This window comes from Salmo trutta, chromosome 22 (genome assembly GCF_901001165.1).
Source record: "Salmo trutta chromosome 22, fSalTru1.1, whole genome shotgun sequence".
Classification (NCBI taxonomy): Eukaryota; Metazoa; Chordata; class Actinopteri; order Salmoniformes; family Salmonidae; genus Salmo; species Salmo trutta.
In genome coordinates, this window is record NC_042978.1 from 6,771,778 (window position 1) to 6,790,069 (window position 18,292).

Here is an 18,292-nt window from a genome sequence, read left to right on the forward strand (position 1 = left end):
CCTTTGGTCTGATGAGTCCAAATTTGATATTTTTGGTTGCAACCACTATGTCTTTGTGAGACGCAGAGTAGGGGAACAGATAATCTCCGCATGTGTGGTTCCCACCGTGAAGCATGGAGGAGGAGGTGTGATGTGTGAAGGTGCTTTGCTAGTGACACTGTCAGTGATTTATTTAGAATTCAAGGCACACTTAACCAGCAGGGCTACCACAGCATTCTGCAGTGATACGCCATCCCATCTGGCTTGCGCTTAGTGGGACTATAATCGGTTTTTCAACCGGACAATGACCCAACACACCTCCAGGCTGTGTAAGGGCTATTTGACTAAGAAGGACAGTGATGGAGTGCTGCATCAGATGACCTGGTCTCCACAATCACCCAACCTCAACCCAATTGAGATGGTTTGGGATGAGTTAGAACGCAGAGTGAAGGAAAAGCAGCCAACAAGTGCTCAGCATATGTGGGAATTCCTTCAAGACTATTGGAAAAGCATTCCACTTTTTTGGTTACTACTTGATTCCATATGTGTTATTTCATAGTTTTGATGTCTTAACTATTATTCTACCATGTAGAAAGTAGCAAAACATTAAGAAAAACCCTTGAATGAGAAGGTGTGTCCAAACTTTTGACTGGTACTGTATATATTTTTTTGCTGCAAAGCTTCAAAATATGAGCCAGGACATCATTATGCTAGTCCAGAGGCAAAGTCTTAAGAAAAGGTAACCATAGGCTAAGGTTTGCTTTTAGGCTAAGGTATTTAAATGTTCAACGCCGTATATTAAGAGAATTATGATAAGATATAAGTACCTTTTTAAAACATATACACTCATTCTCAGCCGTGTTTACTAATAATCAGAACATAACTGTCAGAGTGTGCTCATATTGTACTCTTATGTTGCACTATATTGTACTCATATGTTGCACTATACATGTAATTTCTTCATTATATAAGGAAGAGAACAAACACATTGGATCGATACGGGTGACCGTGTGCAGTGACGTGCTGCTGTGCTTTTTGTCAGCCGAAGGATAGGTTCAGCGTCGAGCCATGATAAATCTCAAGGCCACAACACTAATGAGGAACAGTGACTGTGACTGAGTGCACATCCCAATCAATATCAAAGCAAAAAGCTGCTGGAGGGGGAATGCAACAATTTCCAACCTCCTTCGTAAAATGACTGTTTAAAAGAAAGGAAATAGCCATAATTTGACCCAGAGTTCAATCGCTGGCTAAATACCCTTGGGATTGGGTTTGTCTTTAGTACGCGGCGGAAGGAGAACGCAAAATGCAAAACAGCACGGGTTGGACTGCTTTTGCCCTCCATGATGATATTTCACTGGCTTATTTATCTCTTTTTTTCATGCTCCTCTTCGCGCCAGGGTTCCATCTTCACCCCTTCTTCTCTCCTTCCCAGTGAGCTGGCAGTGCGCGTGTGTGTGTGTTCTTCCAGTGCTGGCAGAGTTGTATGACACTTCTGTCATTCCCTCTTCCTTCTATTTCTTCATCTTCATTGTGCTCCTCTTCATGCCAGGGTTCCATCTTCTCACCTTCTTCTCTCCTTCCCAGTGAGCTGGCAGCGTAGTTAATGTGAGTGTGTGTGTTCACTGAGAGAGTGTGTGTATGTGTATGTCTGTGTGTGTGTGTGTGTGTGTACATTGTCGGCGCGAGGAGCGAGTTTTAATTAAGGAAACACTGAGCATCAATCACGACTTTAGAGCCGGCATCTGGGCTCACGCAGGGACACACAACAAACAAACATCTGAAATAATGCAAAGCGTGCATAGGGGAATGTAGACCTGCAACCGTTACTACTCGTTCAGCTAGTCATTCAAGTGCAAGAGGACAAGTAGAGTGTATTGGCACTGTGCAAAGTCCTCTCACTCACCATGCGCTGGTGTCGTAGAATTGATGCCTGGTTAAATGCAAACCATTGTCTGTCACGACAACTAATTGTGGGGTAGTTTGTGTGCTCAGTTCAAGGAAATTTGAAGGAAATGATCTTCCCGAGCTAACCTTGGTGAAACAGAAAAGTGATACATCCGTGTCAAATGAATCAATAGACGTGTTGCTCAGCTGGTGAGAGCACTCGCAACGCCAGGGTCGAGGGTTCAATTCCCGCTGGGGCCGCATATTCCAAAATGTATGCACTCACTGTGCTGTAAGTTGCTTTGGATAAAAAAAAACTTGGTATAGATTATGTGTATTCATATAGGGGGTGTGGGGTTATTCATAATTCCATACAATCTCCACAGCAGTGTTAGGTTACAAGCCTTTAATGTCTCACCTCAATGCGTTGGGAGTTGACCTTCTTCCCCTTCTTGTTCCAGCTCACCCGAGGCTTGGGGTCTCCCGTCGCCTGGCACACGAAGGAGACCACGCCCCCGGATACACCGATCTGGTCGACGGGAACTTTAGTGAACCTTGGTGGCGCTGGAGACAGAGAAAGACAGAGAGAGAGAGAAGAAGAAGAGGGCATTAGAATAGATTTAAGAGAACAAAGTGGTGCAACAGCAAGCTCCAGTGGAGATAAACCAATTCATTACGGGGCCAGTTGTAGCTGCAAATGAAGGTAATTACATTTCGAAAAGCTTGTGTGCACACACTTTCATTGTATGAGAAGATAATAAAGTCTTGAGTGGCCTTTGGAATTCCTCACTCGTCCGCTGTATAATGTCACGGTTAGACACACCCACTCCATGTGCTGCAGAGAGAGCCTATGGAAAACTGCAGTCTGCAGTCCCCTCGCCTGGAGAGGCGAGGGGAATCATGGGGCTTGGATGTATAGAGAGCTAGTGGAAGGAAGGGAAGCGAGCGGCCGTGTATCAACACAGAGGTAATTACACTACAGACAATGCACACCCTGACACGCTGACGCCAACATGAATAATTTAATGGAGCAATGAATAATAAAGTGCCCACAGAGCAGCTTCTGTCTTGATTTTATGCCCCCCCCCCCATACATAAACGCACACACGCACGTTCACACGTCACCCCCTACTCACAGAGAGCCCATCCAAAACCCACACACGTCCCTCACTGGCTGAGCCAGACGCACACACGCAAACGCCAACCGAAGAAAGGGATGGCGGGATAAGAGGATGACGAACATCCATGCCAGGAAGGCTGAGTACGTTCGTTGTTGGGCATTCCAATCGGCTGTGGGGACTGACGGGAGCTTCAGGCGAGATACGAGAACTCATTTGTTCTGCATTACAACTAAACTTAACACCTTGCTTCCCAGGTTTTTGAAGCTTTTTTGGGGGTTTTTGTTTACCTAACATCCCTCATCTTCACTGAAAAACTCGAATCAACAATAACACGTTCGCTATCTTCCTAATATTCTCTGATATTACCAGACTTGCTTGGGAGGACGGCGCTACTTTTGAGTTTCTTAGCTCGTTTTCTGGTGGGTCAGCTCTCACAACAACAAGCCGGGTAGAGGAAACTCTCCGGGGGAACTTGTTAACTCCGGGGCGTAGGGATGATCAAACGTGCGGAGCACGTTCATGTGGATTAATAATTAAGGGACCGTGGGCAGGCAGGCCCCCTCTCTCTTTACTCTCTCTCCTCTCCCTGGGCCCCTATAAACACACACGAAGGAGAGCTCTGCTGCATTTGATTAGGGACAGGAGAGAGAGCTGGAGAGAGAGCGGGAGGAGGGAGAGGGAGGGAGTGGGTGGGAGTGGGTGGGGGCTGGCTGGGCGGGAAGGAGGGAGGGAGGGAGGGAGGGAGGGAGAAGGAGAGACAAAAGGTGGATGAGTGGGTAGAGAGAAAGGGAGAGGGAGAAAGAGAGAGACGGTGGTTGAGGGAAGGGACTGAAAGAGAGGTCGAGATTGAGACAGAGAGAGAGAGAGAGAGCGAGAGAGAGTGCCTGAGGACAGCAGAAGCGCAGCACAGAAAGTTCAACATACTCCAAAAGCAATCCCTATCACACACACCTCCACACTCCCATCACAGACCTGTACATGAGTCAGGAAGAGTCCAATCGACACCGAGCGAAACGTGACCCCGTCGGTCTTTGCTGTGGGGTGACCAGTCTCTCTAGAGGTTCCCTACCATGTTCCCCAGGCCGCGTCCCAAATGGTCCCCTATTCCTGAAATAGTGCACTACTTTTTGAAAAGTAGTGAGCTAAATTCTTAATAGGGTACCATACGCAATAGGGTACCATTCAAGATGCAGCTCCAGCGATGGGAGGCCGGCCAAGGTGTCCTCTATACGTGATGCACGTCGTGGCTCAACAACAAACAATACAAATGACGCGATGGAGAGAGATGAAAAGAAACTCGGCGCAGGCTGATGACCCGTGGCAGCCAGCCAATGACACCACAGAGAATATTCCGACAAGCAAGCAACAGCCTTCTCCTATGGTACAGTAATACTGTTCACAGATGAAAGGAACAAGAGATAAGATTGTGACATTTCTTCCTTAGAAAAGAAGCAGAGGGGATTCACCTTTTCCCGGCTATCTTGTCGGCGTCTTGACGAATTGATCCCTGTGACTGTCGAATGTGTAGACACGGACATATTGACTGCAGAATCTTACTGGATCTCAGCGATTACATCTTCCTTCAGCAAAAGCTACATGTGCGTGGCTTGCAGCTGCGTTTTGTGTAGCCCTCCTCCACTATGCTCGCCTTAGAGAGTATGACTCCTGGGCCCGTATTAAAAAAGAGAAAATCTAGGATCAGCTTTTTAGCCTTTTAAATCATAATACATATGATTATATAAACAAGGGTAATTGATCCGCTTTTTGAATAGAAGAGATGGAGATATTTACATGGGCAAGCTGTGAGTAGCCTCTGTAGTGGCCGGCTCCGGTTGGGTCCCCAGGCCCAGTGCCCATTAGACCAGTCGGTCGATCAGGAGCTTTCCCCTGATCTCCACCATTAAATAATACTGTGGGATTCTGGCTTGAAATATACTTACTCATGTCACCATATTAGAACATATGAATGACTCTCTATGTATAAGAAATGCATATGTTAGGGGTCAATGGAAACCTTGTGGAGGACCATGCCAATACCAGATGAACAGACTGAGTTCCTGCCTAGCAACAAAACAAGGATTGTTTATCTTAGACATGCAAGAGGTGACTCCGCCTAGTCAAAAGGTATCAATGTGTGCTTGTGTGACTTGTATGTTGTGCTTGCAGCTGAGGTACCCAGTGGGTTGAACACACTTGGTTTGAGTTTTTTACTCTGTTTGTTCAGAACCTAAACACTACCAAGGTACTCATAAGGTTCTCTATCCTAGGTTAAACCCACAGCAGAAGCTTTCAGAGAGTGACATAATAAAGGGGTTGAAAATAGATGGGGAACAGGGAGGAGGGAAAAAAGGAGAGCAATGGAGAGAGAAGAGAAATCAAAGAGAGGGATGGGAAAAGTAGAAACGGAAAGCACGAGAGATTGAGGAAAAGGCAGCGAAGCCTTCAGAGCCCAGTGAGCAACCAGAGCAGACGTGAAGCTCCTACACGTGTCACTCCTGGCCTCAGGCACTGTTTTATACCCAGCTGAGAACAGAGGATCTGACAGAAAGTTGGCCATTATGAAAAGTAGGTAGGTAGTGTGTGTGCGTGTTTGTTTGTTTGTGTGTGTGTGTGTGTGAGCAAATGCATGCCCATAGGTGCATGCCCATGTCTGTACGTCTCTAAATACAATGCAAGGTGTGTGTGTGTGTGTGTGTGTGTGTGTGTGTGTGTGTGTGTGTGTGTGTATGGATGACAACCGAGATCAGCATAATTAACCTTTAAACATTTTCAATTGCCTCCTGCCTCAGGCATCCCACTGGTGGTTATTGTTGAATTCACCCCTTTATTCAGCGTCTGAACACCACTGTCATGCAGGCAGTAATTGCATGATAGAAATTGGCAATTGAAAATAAATTGCTTTCTCATTCCACCATAATAAGCAACATCACCGCGAGCTAAACAATATGATACTGAAAATTCAACCAAAATACAAACACATTGTGATCTAGGTGTAGCCTGGATGTTATCTAGGCAATTTAACTGTAATGCCTGGAAAAAGTCCACAAAAGTCCACAATAACAAACTGGTGTATCACTGACAAGTGGGCTATTGGTTTCAATAAGTATCATTAGATGAATCCTATTGGGACTTTCGTTACTCCTGTTTCTCATTCCACCTCAGCTGAGCTGTCCCTCATTATCTCCCTCTATCCCAGGCCTCTTTCAAATAGAGAAACGTACAGCTTTACACTGATAAAGCAAACAGGACCCAGTTTATCTTCCAAGCAGGAGACGACATCGGTGCAGAAATAACCTGAAATGTGGGTAGTGAGCTATCTTCACAGGGACATAGAATGGAATCTTTATTGAGCCAACTGCCACTGCTAGGGGGAAGGCTAACCCATACTGTGTAAAGCAGACACTTGTTTTGCTAATGTAGCATCCCTCTACTGACTGGTAGGTTCTGCTCACCCAGATAAGAGAAACGACACCACCTCCTTTCAAATAGCCTTTCGCTCCATGTGAGTGCGAGTTCCATTTGCAGTACCTCCAGATTGCCATTTAGTAGGTAAATCAGGCAATAGTAGGGTTTGGTTACAATGCGTAGCACTGTAATCGATGAGAAGCTTTTGGAGAATAAATAGGACCCATTATGATGTGGCTTAGGAAAGAAGAGGCCAAAATTGTACCTCATCTACCCATTGAATGATTTGTAAAAAGGGGTGATGGGTAGAAGCCACTTGTCTTTCATCTTGATCAAAATAGGCACCTTTTACAGCCAATAACACCTTTTACAGGCTTATTTGGTGGTGAAAGGAACATTTGGACATATTAGAGGTACTATTCACCACCTAATTTGACCTTCTCCAATACCCTAGAGGCCAATAACAATGGAAGAAGGTTAGAGCGATTTTTGTGTTATGTTTTAGTAAATGCTGCTGGCTTAGAGAACAACAGAAACTGCTATATTTGAGGGCCACATAAGCTTTACAACGCACACAACCGAACATGCACATCATAATTACTAATGTGTACAAATTGGATTAGCCCTGTCAGCATTTTCTGACAGGACACTATCCTTTTTCATTGCTGGACGGTAATACATTTAGTCAGTAATGAAGAAGAAATGTCGTAGGGACAAAAATATTAGTTTTCAAGTAACCACCACATCGTTCCTAACCTACTTAAGCATAGATATTTGTGGTTCAGCTGTGTGAGGTAGGCCCACATCCACAGATCTCAGCATGCTAGCTAGCCACTTGTACAGAATCCTGACTGGCTAAGGCCTGGCTTAAGACCCATCCACCCTCAACCCCCCAACACCCTCCAGACCTCAACACATCAAGCCCCCATCAATCAAGAACCAATTTTCACCGGCTGCCCAGGCAAGATCAATTGCTATGGAAACTGACCTCTGTTTCTATACCCCTGCCTCTCTTGCTCTTTTGTCTTGGGTTTCTGTCTCTCGCACACTCTTGCTCCTGGCTAGGGCTAATCGACTGCTGCGAAGAAGAGGTTGAATCAGGAAGCAGAAGAACGAAAGAAGCAGGAGCATGGGTGTATGGGAAAAAGAGGTGGTTGGTTGGGCTTCCCCGGCCGCTTGCTCTGATACTTGCGGAGTTACATCGGTGGTGTAAACTGTCATGGGAACCAATAAGACGGAGGTTTGATGTATGAGGATATCCCAGTTCCCCATTCTAGCTGTAGCAATGCTGGAGGACGTATGGCTCTTGATCCTCCACTCATTGACCGGTGTAGGTCCCATGTTAGAACTTTGCTGTTAACAGATAATAGCTTCCACCGAGTCCCATCAATAAACAATTGGCAGCCCGTGCTAATCCTGTGCCACGCAGTGGAGTTTCTGAGGGCTCATTTGGCATCTCTCACCACCCGATGTACTGTAATCCTCGCCTTGCCTGGCGATTCTAATGACTTAATGAAACAATTGCTTTTTCAATTAAGGCAGGGGAAGAGGGGTTCATTGGGATTGGCTCTCGGGGCCAGGTGGTGGATCGAGTCACCTTGGATGCAGTCATTCACAAACTGAGCGTGCTGACTGGACTGTCAGACCAAACATCCGAGTGGGCCACCTTCTTATTCTCACTCCAGTCCAACTGGGCAAAGGGGTTGGAGCTACGGAGGCTCAGGAGGCCCAGACTGAGGAACCGCAAGATAATAATGATCCTTTTATCTTCACATCTTCACATTGTCTCCTTCCGCTAAGTATCATAAAGTGAATGTGGGCAGTCTACACTGCAAATGAGGATGCACAGTACACAGTAGGCAGGCCAACAAAAAACTTACTGCAGGATGTGGGAAGGAAATGCGAGTTCTCAGAGTGTTAATGCCCAGTGGTCTCCCAACCACATGACTGTCGAAGAAGCTGAACCGGAAAGTGGTGAGCTCATAATAGCTCCAAATTGGTCCCATTGAAACCATTGTTTAGTGCACAGACTAAAAGAAAACAGCTAAGTATACCTTACCTCGTTGGAAATAAATCAGTTCAATTCCGGGGAGGTGACAGAAAATTAAGTTTAAGAGCGCAGGCAATTTCAAAATGGCCACGCAATCGGAGGAGTTAGTGCAATAGGAACAATTTGGTGTCATTCTGAGTCTCTTCAGGCAATTGACACTTGGTGACTCCACCTGAATGAAAATAACACCTGCAATTGCTGAGAGCCAGGGCCAGGGCCACATCTTGGGTCAAAACGTGTAACGAGAGACACAGAAAATGGGTCTGCCTGAAAGGAGAAAGAGATAAATCCACTCCATCTTCTCACTGAAGAATAACTTTAGTGGAGGAGAAGGAAAAATACAAAAGACACAGCCTTTTGTTCATGACACAGGGTAATTGGAAACGCTCTGGTTTTTATGAAAAAGATCACTTGTCTTTGCTCAATTGAACAAGGCATGAGAACAATCACGAGGTCATTACTTAGTCTACTGTTTTAAGTTAGTCTACATTTTGACAGCCATACTCATATTCAACCTGAATACCCAAAGTCAGCACATGAAACCAATCAAGCACTCATCCGGAAAAACCATGAGCAAAACAAATGTTGTTGACAACATCATGAATGGTAGAAATGTAAAGTCCCATATTTTGGAAAACTACTGCATATCCATCCAGAAGAATCTGCTCTTATTTAAATCACATGGAGGTCAAGTATAAAATGAAATGATATTATTCCATTTGTAAAACCTTTGAAGATGTAAACTTGAGGAGAGTGCTCATCAAAGTGTTTGACACATTACAATTTCATGCACTTCAATCACCTGCATTGTCTTGTCAAGCTTGACTTGAACAACATCACTCAAACGAATGGACCAAATAACCAAAATAAACGTGGCCAGTGTCTACACCTGACACTTACATGCGTCTTCTGCTATCGGAATACGAAGATCGCATTGAAAAGACAGGTCTAGACGCACAAAAGTTGCATTGTGTTCAGATCTGGCTGACCACTTCAGGTGGTGGTCAGAGACGCGGATTTCTCCTCAGTCTGGACGCAATCAGCCCTTACAAAAATGTAATTTGTTGCGGCAAACTTCCTGCAAGTTTGTGGCAAATTTGCTGCAAATTAAAGAGCGTGCCACAAAATGTTGCCAGAAGTTTGCAAATGTTTGTCACTAGTGGTGAATATGCGGCAAACCTTTGGCAACAATCATATTTATTGCCACTAGTGGCAAACACCTCACCAGAGGTTTTTTCTGGCAAAAATTTTCTCAAGATTATATTTGAATCTGTGGCAAACCTGTGACAACAATATTTATTATCCACTAGTGGCAAACAGTTTACCAGAAGCCTTATCTGGTGAACTCATGAGTTCCTAGACCAGTAACCGTTGACAACTAATCATGGGGGATTAAAAAAACCTATTGGGAAATGGAAACCAAGCTAGCTATCTACCAAAGTTGTCCTGTGAGGATCTAACTTATTAACTAAACTTCCTAATAAACATTAAAATGGTGTTAGCTAATTGATATCCAGTTAGCAATGTCATGTTTTATGGGATAGAGTGAAACACATTTTGTTGATACCAGTTTCAATCCGTCTGACTGACTGGCTAGCGCTTAGCTATCATATTTTTGCACAATTAATGTGTTAGCTAGCTAGGTAATTAATGATTTGCCTAAACACGTTTTTTTTTAGGTGAATACGTTGGTCTTTTAATACGAATATGCATGTTAATATGCTACTGTCAGTTTTCATTAGCATGTTAGCTAGCACCACAGCTAAGGTAGCAACAATATGAGCTGACTTGACATCAAAGCAAGACTTCAATTTTGCAGATGGATACCCTTCCCCTACCCCGAGGCTATCTTAGGAGGAGGCTGCATTAACACCCTGGAAAGATGTTTGTGGTGCACTCACTCATAACACTTTTTTTGGTGATAAATGATACTTCAAGACTGATAAGGTAAGTAAACTGATGTAATACTTTCATAAATGTAGCTCATACAGACATTCTTTGTAACGATTACATATTTCATTTCTTTGAAACTAGTAGCTAGCACATCTTGATCATGTGTTGTCCCTTCTCTCTTTCTAGAAACAATCAGTTACAAGGCAAAAAGACCGATCGAGGCGTTCAATCAAACTGAGGACAGAGAAATGTGTGTGTACCAGGTCAAGGCTTAGTGCATGCATAGCTTTGAGATGTAAGTTGACAATAATAAATGTTGGAAAAATAATATGAATTCCCATGAGGCATTTATGTTGCTTTTCTTCCACCCAAGCCTTATACACCTGAGTCAGGAAGAAGAGACAACTAGTAGATAACTGTCTCTTAATGATGAAGTCCCCAGTCTAGGTTGAATATCATATTTAGTTGATTAGTTTGAACAATTGTGTTAAGGCTTGGCTGGAGAAAAATATTGTACACTGTGGCTCTTGGAACAGTTGGCCACACATTTAAAAAGTAACCAATTGAAGTTTAAAAGATTGTAAAAATTGTAATTAAATATCACAAAATTGGGGAGAAAAGGGGGTAAAAACTATATATATTTTTTAAAGCCATGAGGTAGAAGGAATTGTCCGTAGAGCTCCGAGACAGGATTGTGTCGAGGCACAGATCTGAGGAAGGGTACAAAAAAATGTCTGCAGCATTAAAGGTCCCCAAGAACATAGTGGCCTCCATCATTCTTAAATGGAAGAAGTTTGGAACCACCAAGACTCTTCCTAGAGCTGGCCGCCTGGCCAAACTGAGCAATCGGGGAAGAATGGCCTTGGTCAGGGAACTGACCAAGAACCCGACCTCAGACTGGGGCAAAGGTTAACCTTTCAACAGGACAACGACCCTAAGCACACAGCCAAGACAAGGGAATCCAGACACAATGTGGACATGCTAGACACATTTAAACGTAGGTGTAGACGCACGACGTGTTCTGAATTCCATGATCAGAACCCCATGATCAGAATTCAAAAGCTGCGTGAAATGTCAAGTCTAGACACGGCCTCGGAAAAAGGGCAGAATAAGCTTCAGTGCTCCTAAGGCGAAGCAACAGAATTTCACCCACTGTGTTGACAAGAACATGTGTGTTCTGCAATACATGATGTACCACACAATAATAACAGTGTATACGTAACTGGCCTGTGAATGGTTAAACAACAATTTAACTCGAAACTATATGAGGAGTAGGGTTGAGAGTGAGAGAACCAGAAAATGACTCTCTCCTGCCTAAGGGGCCTGAAATGTTTCACTTGGCAACTTCAAAGGAAAATAAATCATTGAAATTCCCCCCCCCCCATCACTTTGGGCTCTAGTCAATTAAAATTAGGCGGTCCAGCCAGAACACTAGGCTAGCACAGCCACTCTTAAGTAGATTGCACAGAGGACAGGGGGCATAAATAAACGTCGCAAATAAACATCGCTGTTTTCAATTGTCCTTGCTTGTTGCACAAAAAAAAAGCACTTGTACCCTCCCAAAAATGAGATACGCTGACTAGAAAATCCTTTTCCACCACATTAGTTAAGTTGGTGGTCATGGAGCAGCAACATGGTGCTTATACCCATATGTTTATGCATATAATACTGTATATATACATTCCAAGAAATGTTTTACATGGTTGGAGTAGAGGGCCTCATTTATTGCTCAATATTGTTGGGGAATTGATGAGCCGTCCAGAGTAGAAGGGGCAGAGGCGCTTTTTATGGCGGAGGGAGGCGGAGTAACTGACCGCAGAAGAACAAATAGGACTGTGCAGCCAGTTGTTCGGCTATTTCTGGACGACGGCGCTGTCGCTCGTGGTGTCTGGCAGTCGGGCGGTTTTTGGACGAGACAGACGGAAGGATAATGGTGGCCCTGAGTGCTGTGGTTAGACACACTGACACACCCTGGACGGAGGGACAGGGCCTTTAAATAGTGTGTGTGTGTGTGTAGGAATCGAGAAATGTGGGAATCAGGACGCTGACATTTGGCCCCTTTTGGAAAGGAAGAGGGTAGTCCCACCCTGCAGGGATGAGATCTGAGGAAACACACACGCACACACGCACACAAACAGAACAAAAAACAAACATCGACCAAACATGCATCCATTTCTCTGAATTTGAAGGGCAAAAACAAGGAGCAGAGCTTGTGATTGGTCAATCGAGAGGCGTGACCGCTTGTTTTGCTAGGTGACCCTACAATCTCCTCTAGTACACAGGCAATTTAGAAGATGAGGGACCGCTATGCTGTTTTCCCAACAAGGCTGTCAGCAGGGGGTTACGCACACACACACAGTGATGTAAACCAACGCTATATTACAGCGGGGTAGCTAGATTTATTCAACAGCCTTTTTTCCCTTTTTGATTAAAAACATCTCCTCCTCGTTGTGATTTATGAGAGAGTGAAAGGAGTAGCGAGAGAGGGAGAGAGAAAGGGAAAGGGAGGGGGGAGAATGACATCATGCTTTTAGCACAGGCCGTCTTTGATGAGGTGACATCCACTTGCTCTGCTCGTGTGAGAGAGAGAGAGAGAATAAGAGAGTGGGAGGTGTTGATGGAAAGAGAGTAAGAGAGAGAGAGGGGGGGGGGGGGAGAGAGGGGGTAGGAGGTGTTGATGGTGAGAGCGAGAGAGAGCGAGAGAGAGAGCGAGAGAGAGAAAGAGACAGACAGAGGGAGGGAGGAGAGACTAATGTGAGGCTCTTCGTCCCCCCACGATGAGCAGGTGGGAGAAAATAAAGTTGGATGACTGCACCCCTGGGCCACTCTGGTGTGTGTGTGTCTGTGAGCGCGTATGCACGCGTGTGTGTGTGTGTTTGCATGTGTATGCGTGCATGTGTCAGGCTTCATCACACATAAAGCCCACAGGTGCATCGAAACAAAAATAGTTGTGAGGAGAGAGGTAGAGAGATGGAGGGAGCGACAGACAGACTGCTTAAACGAGGCAGGGGGGAGAAAAACAGAAATGAGACAAAACAAAAAAGAGGGGGAGGGTATCTCTGTCAATCAGTGGGAGAGGAGCGGTGGCTGGATCCAATCTCAACCAGCAATCAGAGGAGGGAGAGAGACGGCAAGATGGATGGACCGTGGGTGTCTAAGTTTTTTATGTCCAGCTCAGTGTGCATATTTATGTGTATGAGAAAGCGTGTACCTGAATGTGAATGTGCGTGTGTGTGTATGTGTGTTTGTGCCTGTTTACTGCTAACAGGACCACGAGGGGGGCCGGTGAGCCTGGTGGTTGGGGGCTTTGTGGGAAGAGTGATTAGAGGTTGGGGGTTGAGGGAGGCTGTGTGTGTGTGTGTGTGTGTGTAAGTTCGTGCGTGCGCTGCCTGCTAAGCGACTGCCGTGCATTATTAGGAGGGTTGAATACAAAAGCTCTGCTCCATAAGCAATGGAGTGATGGAGGAGGCTGAGAGAGACAGAGAGATTGACAAAAAGAGCTATCATATCCACTGCCGGAACCTGATGAAATGGGGCTGAATCTCGATACTGACAAATTGCAAAGAGGAGAAAGATAGAGAAAAGAAAGAGATGGAGGGACGTTTGTGTGTGTTTGTGCATAGTTGATGCCGGAAGTTTACATACACCTTAGCCAAATACAGTTGAAGTTGGACGTTTACATACACATTAGCCAAATACACTTAAACTCAGTTTTTCACAATTCCTGACATTTAATCCTAGTAAAAATTCCCTGTCTTAGTTCAGTTAGCATCACCACTTTCTTTTAAGAATGTGAAATGTCAGAATAATAGTAGAGAGAACGATTTATTTAATATTTTATTTCTTTCATCACATTCCCAGTGAGTCAGAAGTTTACATACACTCAATTAGTATTTGGTAGCATTGCCTTTAAATTGTTTAACTTGGGTCAAACATTTTGGGTAGCCTTCCACAAGCCCCCCACAATAAGTCTGGTGAATTTTGGCCCATTCCTCCTGACAGAGCTGGTGTAACTGAATCAGGTTTGTAGACCTCCTTGCTCACACACGCTTTTTCAGTGCTGCCCACAAATTTTCTATAGGTTTGAGGTCAGGGCTTTGTGATGACCACTCCAATATCTTGACTTTGTTGTCATTAAGCCATTTTGCCACAACTTTTAAAGTATGCTTGGGGTCATTGTCCATTTGGAAGACCCATTTGTTATTAAGCTTTAACTTCCTGACTGATGTCTTGAGATGTTGCTTCAATATATCCACATAATTTTCCTGCCTCATGATGCCATCTATTTTGTGAAGTTCACCAGTTCGTCCTGCAGCAAAGCACCCCCACAACATGATGCTGCCACCCTCATGCTTCACGGTTGGGATGGTGTTCTTCGGCTTGCAAGCTTCCCCCTTTTTCCTCCAAACATAACGATGGTCATTATGGCCAAACCCTAACCCTATTTTTGTTTCATCAGACCAGAGGACATTTCTCCAAAAAGTATGATCTTTGTCCCCATGTGCAGTTGCAAACCATAGTCTGGCTTTTTTATGGCAGTTTTGGAGCAGTGGCTTCTTCCTTGCTGAGCGGCCTTTCAGGTTATGTCGATATAGGACTCGTCTTACTGTGGATATAGATACTTTTGTACCTGTTTCCTCCGGCATCTTCAAAAGGTAATTTGCTGTTGTTCTGGGATTGATTTGCATTTTCGCACAAAAGTACATTAATCTCTAGGAGACAGAACGCGTCTCCTTCTTGAGCGGTATGACGGATGAACCAGACTTGTGGTCTATAATTTTTTTCCTGAGGTCTTGGCTGATTTCTTTTGATTTTCCCATGATGTCAAGCAAAGAGGCACTGAGTGTGAAGGTAGGCCTTGAAATACATCCACAGGTACACCTCCAATTGACTCAAATGATGTCAATTAGCCTATCAGAAGCTGCTTAAGCCATGACATCCTTTTATGGAATTTTCCAAGCTGTTTAAAGGCACAGTCAACTTAGTGTATGTAAACTTCTGACCCACTGGAATTGTGATACAGTGAATTTTAAGTGAAATAATCTGTGTGTAAACAATTGTTGGAAAAATTACTTGTGTCATGCACAAAGAAGATGTCCTAACCGACTTGCCAGTTTGTTAACAAGACATTTGTGGAGTGGTTGAAAACCTTGTTTTAATGACTCCAACCCCAGTGTACGTAAACTTCCGACTTCAACTGTATGTGTGTGTGAAGGAGAGATAATGTGCGTGTGTGTGTGCATGACAGATAGTGTGTGTGTGTGTGTGTTTGTGTGTGCGCATGATCCTCTCTCCCAGCTATTTAAACAGCACACACTCAACAAAGTGAGTGAGTGAATGAGAGGGTGAAAGAACTAAGGAGGAGAGAACAGGCAACAATAGATCAAGTTGTGGACAGACGGGTAGATAGACAGGGACTGATTCCAGACAAGAGGAGTGATAGATATACATCAGCCTATGGTGTGAGTGTGCCATCGGTCTCTACTCCAGACACTGGCCACAGAACAAAAACAGCAGACACAAAGAGCAAAGGACCAATCGTAAATAGATAGTCAGACAACTCTCTATACGCTGTAGAGATTGTATGCATTCTATCACGTACTGTGTTACCATGCACGCACGCTCAAACATACACACACAAAACAAGCAACAACAACGAAAAAGACAGAGAAGAGGTTAGGAGAATATTGAGGAAAGAAAAAGGAGATGGAAGAGGAGAGGGAGGGAGGAAGAGGAGGGGACCAGAATGTGACACATTGTCATGCAGTTACGCACACACACCACAGACCCTCCCAGCCGTACACTGACTCAACTGGATTTAAACACTGTGAACAGCGAGAAAGCATCGCTCTTCTCCCTCGTTCTCTCCCCCCATCTCTCCCTCTTTTATTTCTCTCTGCACTCCCTTTGTTTTGTTTTCCTAATGCGTCTCTAAATCCATCTTAGCGGAGAAATGGTGCAGAACAAATCCGAACGGGGAGTTTCGGGATAAGAGAGCCGACGATATTGAAAATCAGAGGAGCTATGGGATACATCACAAATGGCACCTTATTCCCCATGTAGTACAGTGCTTTTGACCAGGGCCCATAGTGAATTGGGTCCCATTTGAGACAAAGCCATTGTATGGTGAGAGATGGGACGACATACAGGTAGTGTCACGTTGTTATCAACGATTCGGGAGACAGACGCAGGAATGCGTAATCGTTTTTTTTAAATTAAGGCCCAAATTACAGCGTGCCGTGTAAAGGCACGGGGACGAAGACCAAACAATCACGTAACAAAACACAAGGTGGAAACCCAAAACAAAAGAGCGGGGAGTACCTCGAATAAATAACACCAGCGCACAATGATTAACACACGCGACGAGACCCGTAATCATCTGCGCAATCCACAAGGGCACGAAAGCCCAAAACACACAGCAGGAATAGGAGCCAGGTGTGCGCAATGAAAGTTCCAGAGGGATCCGTGACAGATGGACAGATAGACAGACATACAACAACTCCACGTATGTCATGTCATCTGACGTACAACATGTCATTAATAAAAAGTGAATAACATATTAAATAGGTCAAAAAGTAAACTCAAACTCGGAACGCAGGTGATATCCAGTAAAAACCTGAAAGTGCATTTGATTTGAAAAACTATTTTGACATTCATATGATTTTAACACTATAGTTCTGACCAAAACCAAACTAAAGAAGTATTTTCTATTCACATGGTCCTTTTCAGCCCGGTTCCAGCAACTATGGTGGATGCATAATCAGGCCGGCTCAGTACAGCATGGTTTAGAATGGCTCGGTTCGGCTCAGCAGTGTGAATAGCCCTCAAGACATACTGTACACACGTTCTCTCACACACACACACACACAAACTATACCTTACCCACCCACTTACCTACTTACCCACCCACCCACTTACCCACCCACACACACACACAAATATTATAGTAGTACTCACATAGGGCATGGGAGCCAGTGAACAGCAAACAGAGCAACAGAGCGCAGAGGGGCAGCAGGGCCGGCAGAGAAAGGCAGGGTGGACCGCCGGCGGCCATCTTGTTTCCCGGGGGCGACTTTTGACCTGGCTGGAGAGCCGAGGCCCCACAAGAAGGAGGCTGGGGTCTTCACACAGGACGTCTTGGCACTCTGCAGGGAGAGGAAGAGAGGGGGGGTGATGATGAGCTAGGATATTGCCAATTGAGCATTCAAGCGTTTTAAAAGGGAGTCTGCTTCAAAGCCTGGGGTGATGTCAAACACACACAACACATGAATCTTTACTCTGTTCAACAATGGATACATTCCAAACCTCTGCTGCCTCTCTGAAGGTCACCGTTGTGTCAGTAAATGCACACTGTTGAGCATACATTACCATACATGTTCCTATCAGCTGTGTGCTAGCTAGACAACACAAGGCTCATATGCATGGGCAGCATTTATGACAAGACACACACCACCGTCACATAGACTGAGAGCGGCAAGGAAGCAGGAAATCCATCTCCAGAGCTGTTCTCCCCCTATCCTAATAAACTGCTTTTCACATCTCATAATTAGCTGGGGCATTTATCTCTCGATCTTGTCATTATTTGCTTATCGGCACATTGTGTAATTATGGGGGTACCCGACGATATTTCAGACAGCGTGTCTTTGTTTTAGTCAAATTGCCATTAATCCCTGCATGTGTCCCGAAGGGCACCCTATACCCTTCGTAGTGCACTACTTTTAACCGGAGACTTACGGGCCCTGGTCAAAAGAAGTGTACTGTAAGGGTGATAGGACGCCATTTGGCACGGATCCCCTGGGTGCGCACGGCGGTAGCGCCCAGCAAGTGGGCCCTCGTTGATATGTCTGCCACGTTTGATGCCCGAACGCAGTTACACACTTTAATTAAAAGAGGAGGAATTAAGAGAACATGGAGGGGAAGAGAGAGAGAGAGAGAGAGGAGAGAGATGAGTGATTTT

The 18,292-nt window shown here is 44.8% G+C and overlaps 1 protein-coding gene and 1 long non-coding RNA gene across 26 annotated transcripts in view; one reads left to right on the forward strand and one right to left on the reverse strand.

Moving 5' to 3' along the window:
- The window catches only part of LOC115157974 (receptor-type tyrosine-protein phosphatase S), a 280,182-nt gene that overhangs the window by 133,039 nt on the left and 128,851 nt on the right, over positions 1 to 18,292 (reverse strand). For all 25 annotated transcript variants that reach the window (XM_029706364.1, XM_029706362.1, XM_029706387.1 and 22 more), the window contains 2 exons: positions 17,293 to 17,480; positions 2,285 to 2,430 (listed from right to left, as the gene is read on the reverse strand). In XM_029706364.1, the coding sequence (XP_029562224.1) occupies positions 2,285 to 2,430; positions 17,293 to 17,389 (243 nt within the window). In that variant the 5' untranslated portion in view covers positions 17,390 to 17,480. The remainder of the gene's footprint in view (positions 1 to 2,284; positions 2,431 to 17,292; positions 17,481 to 18,292) is intronic.
- On the forward strand, positions 10,288 to 10,666 carry LOC115157976 (uncharacterized). The gene is made up of 2 exons (XR_003868592.1): positions 10,288 to 10,389; positions 10,522 to 10,666. It is a non-coding gene; the product is annotated as an uncharacterized LOC115157976 (long non-coding RNA).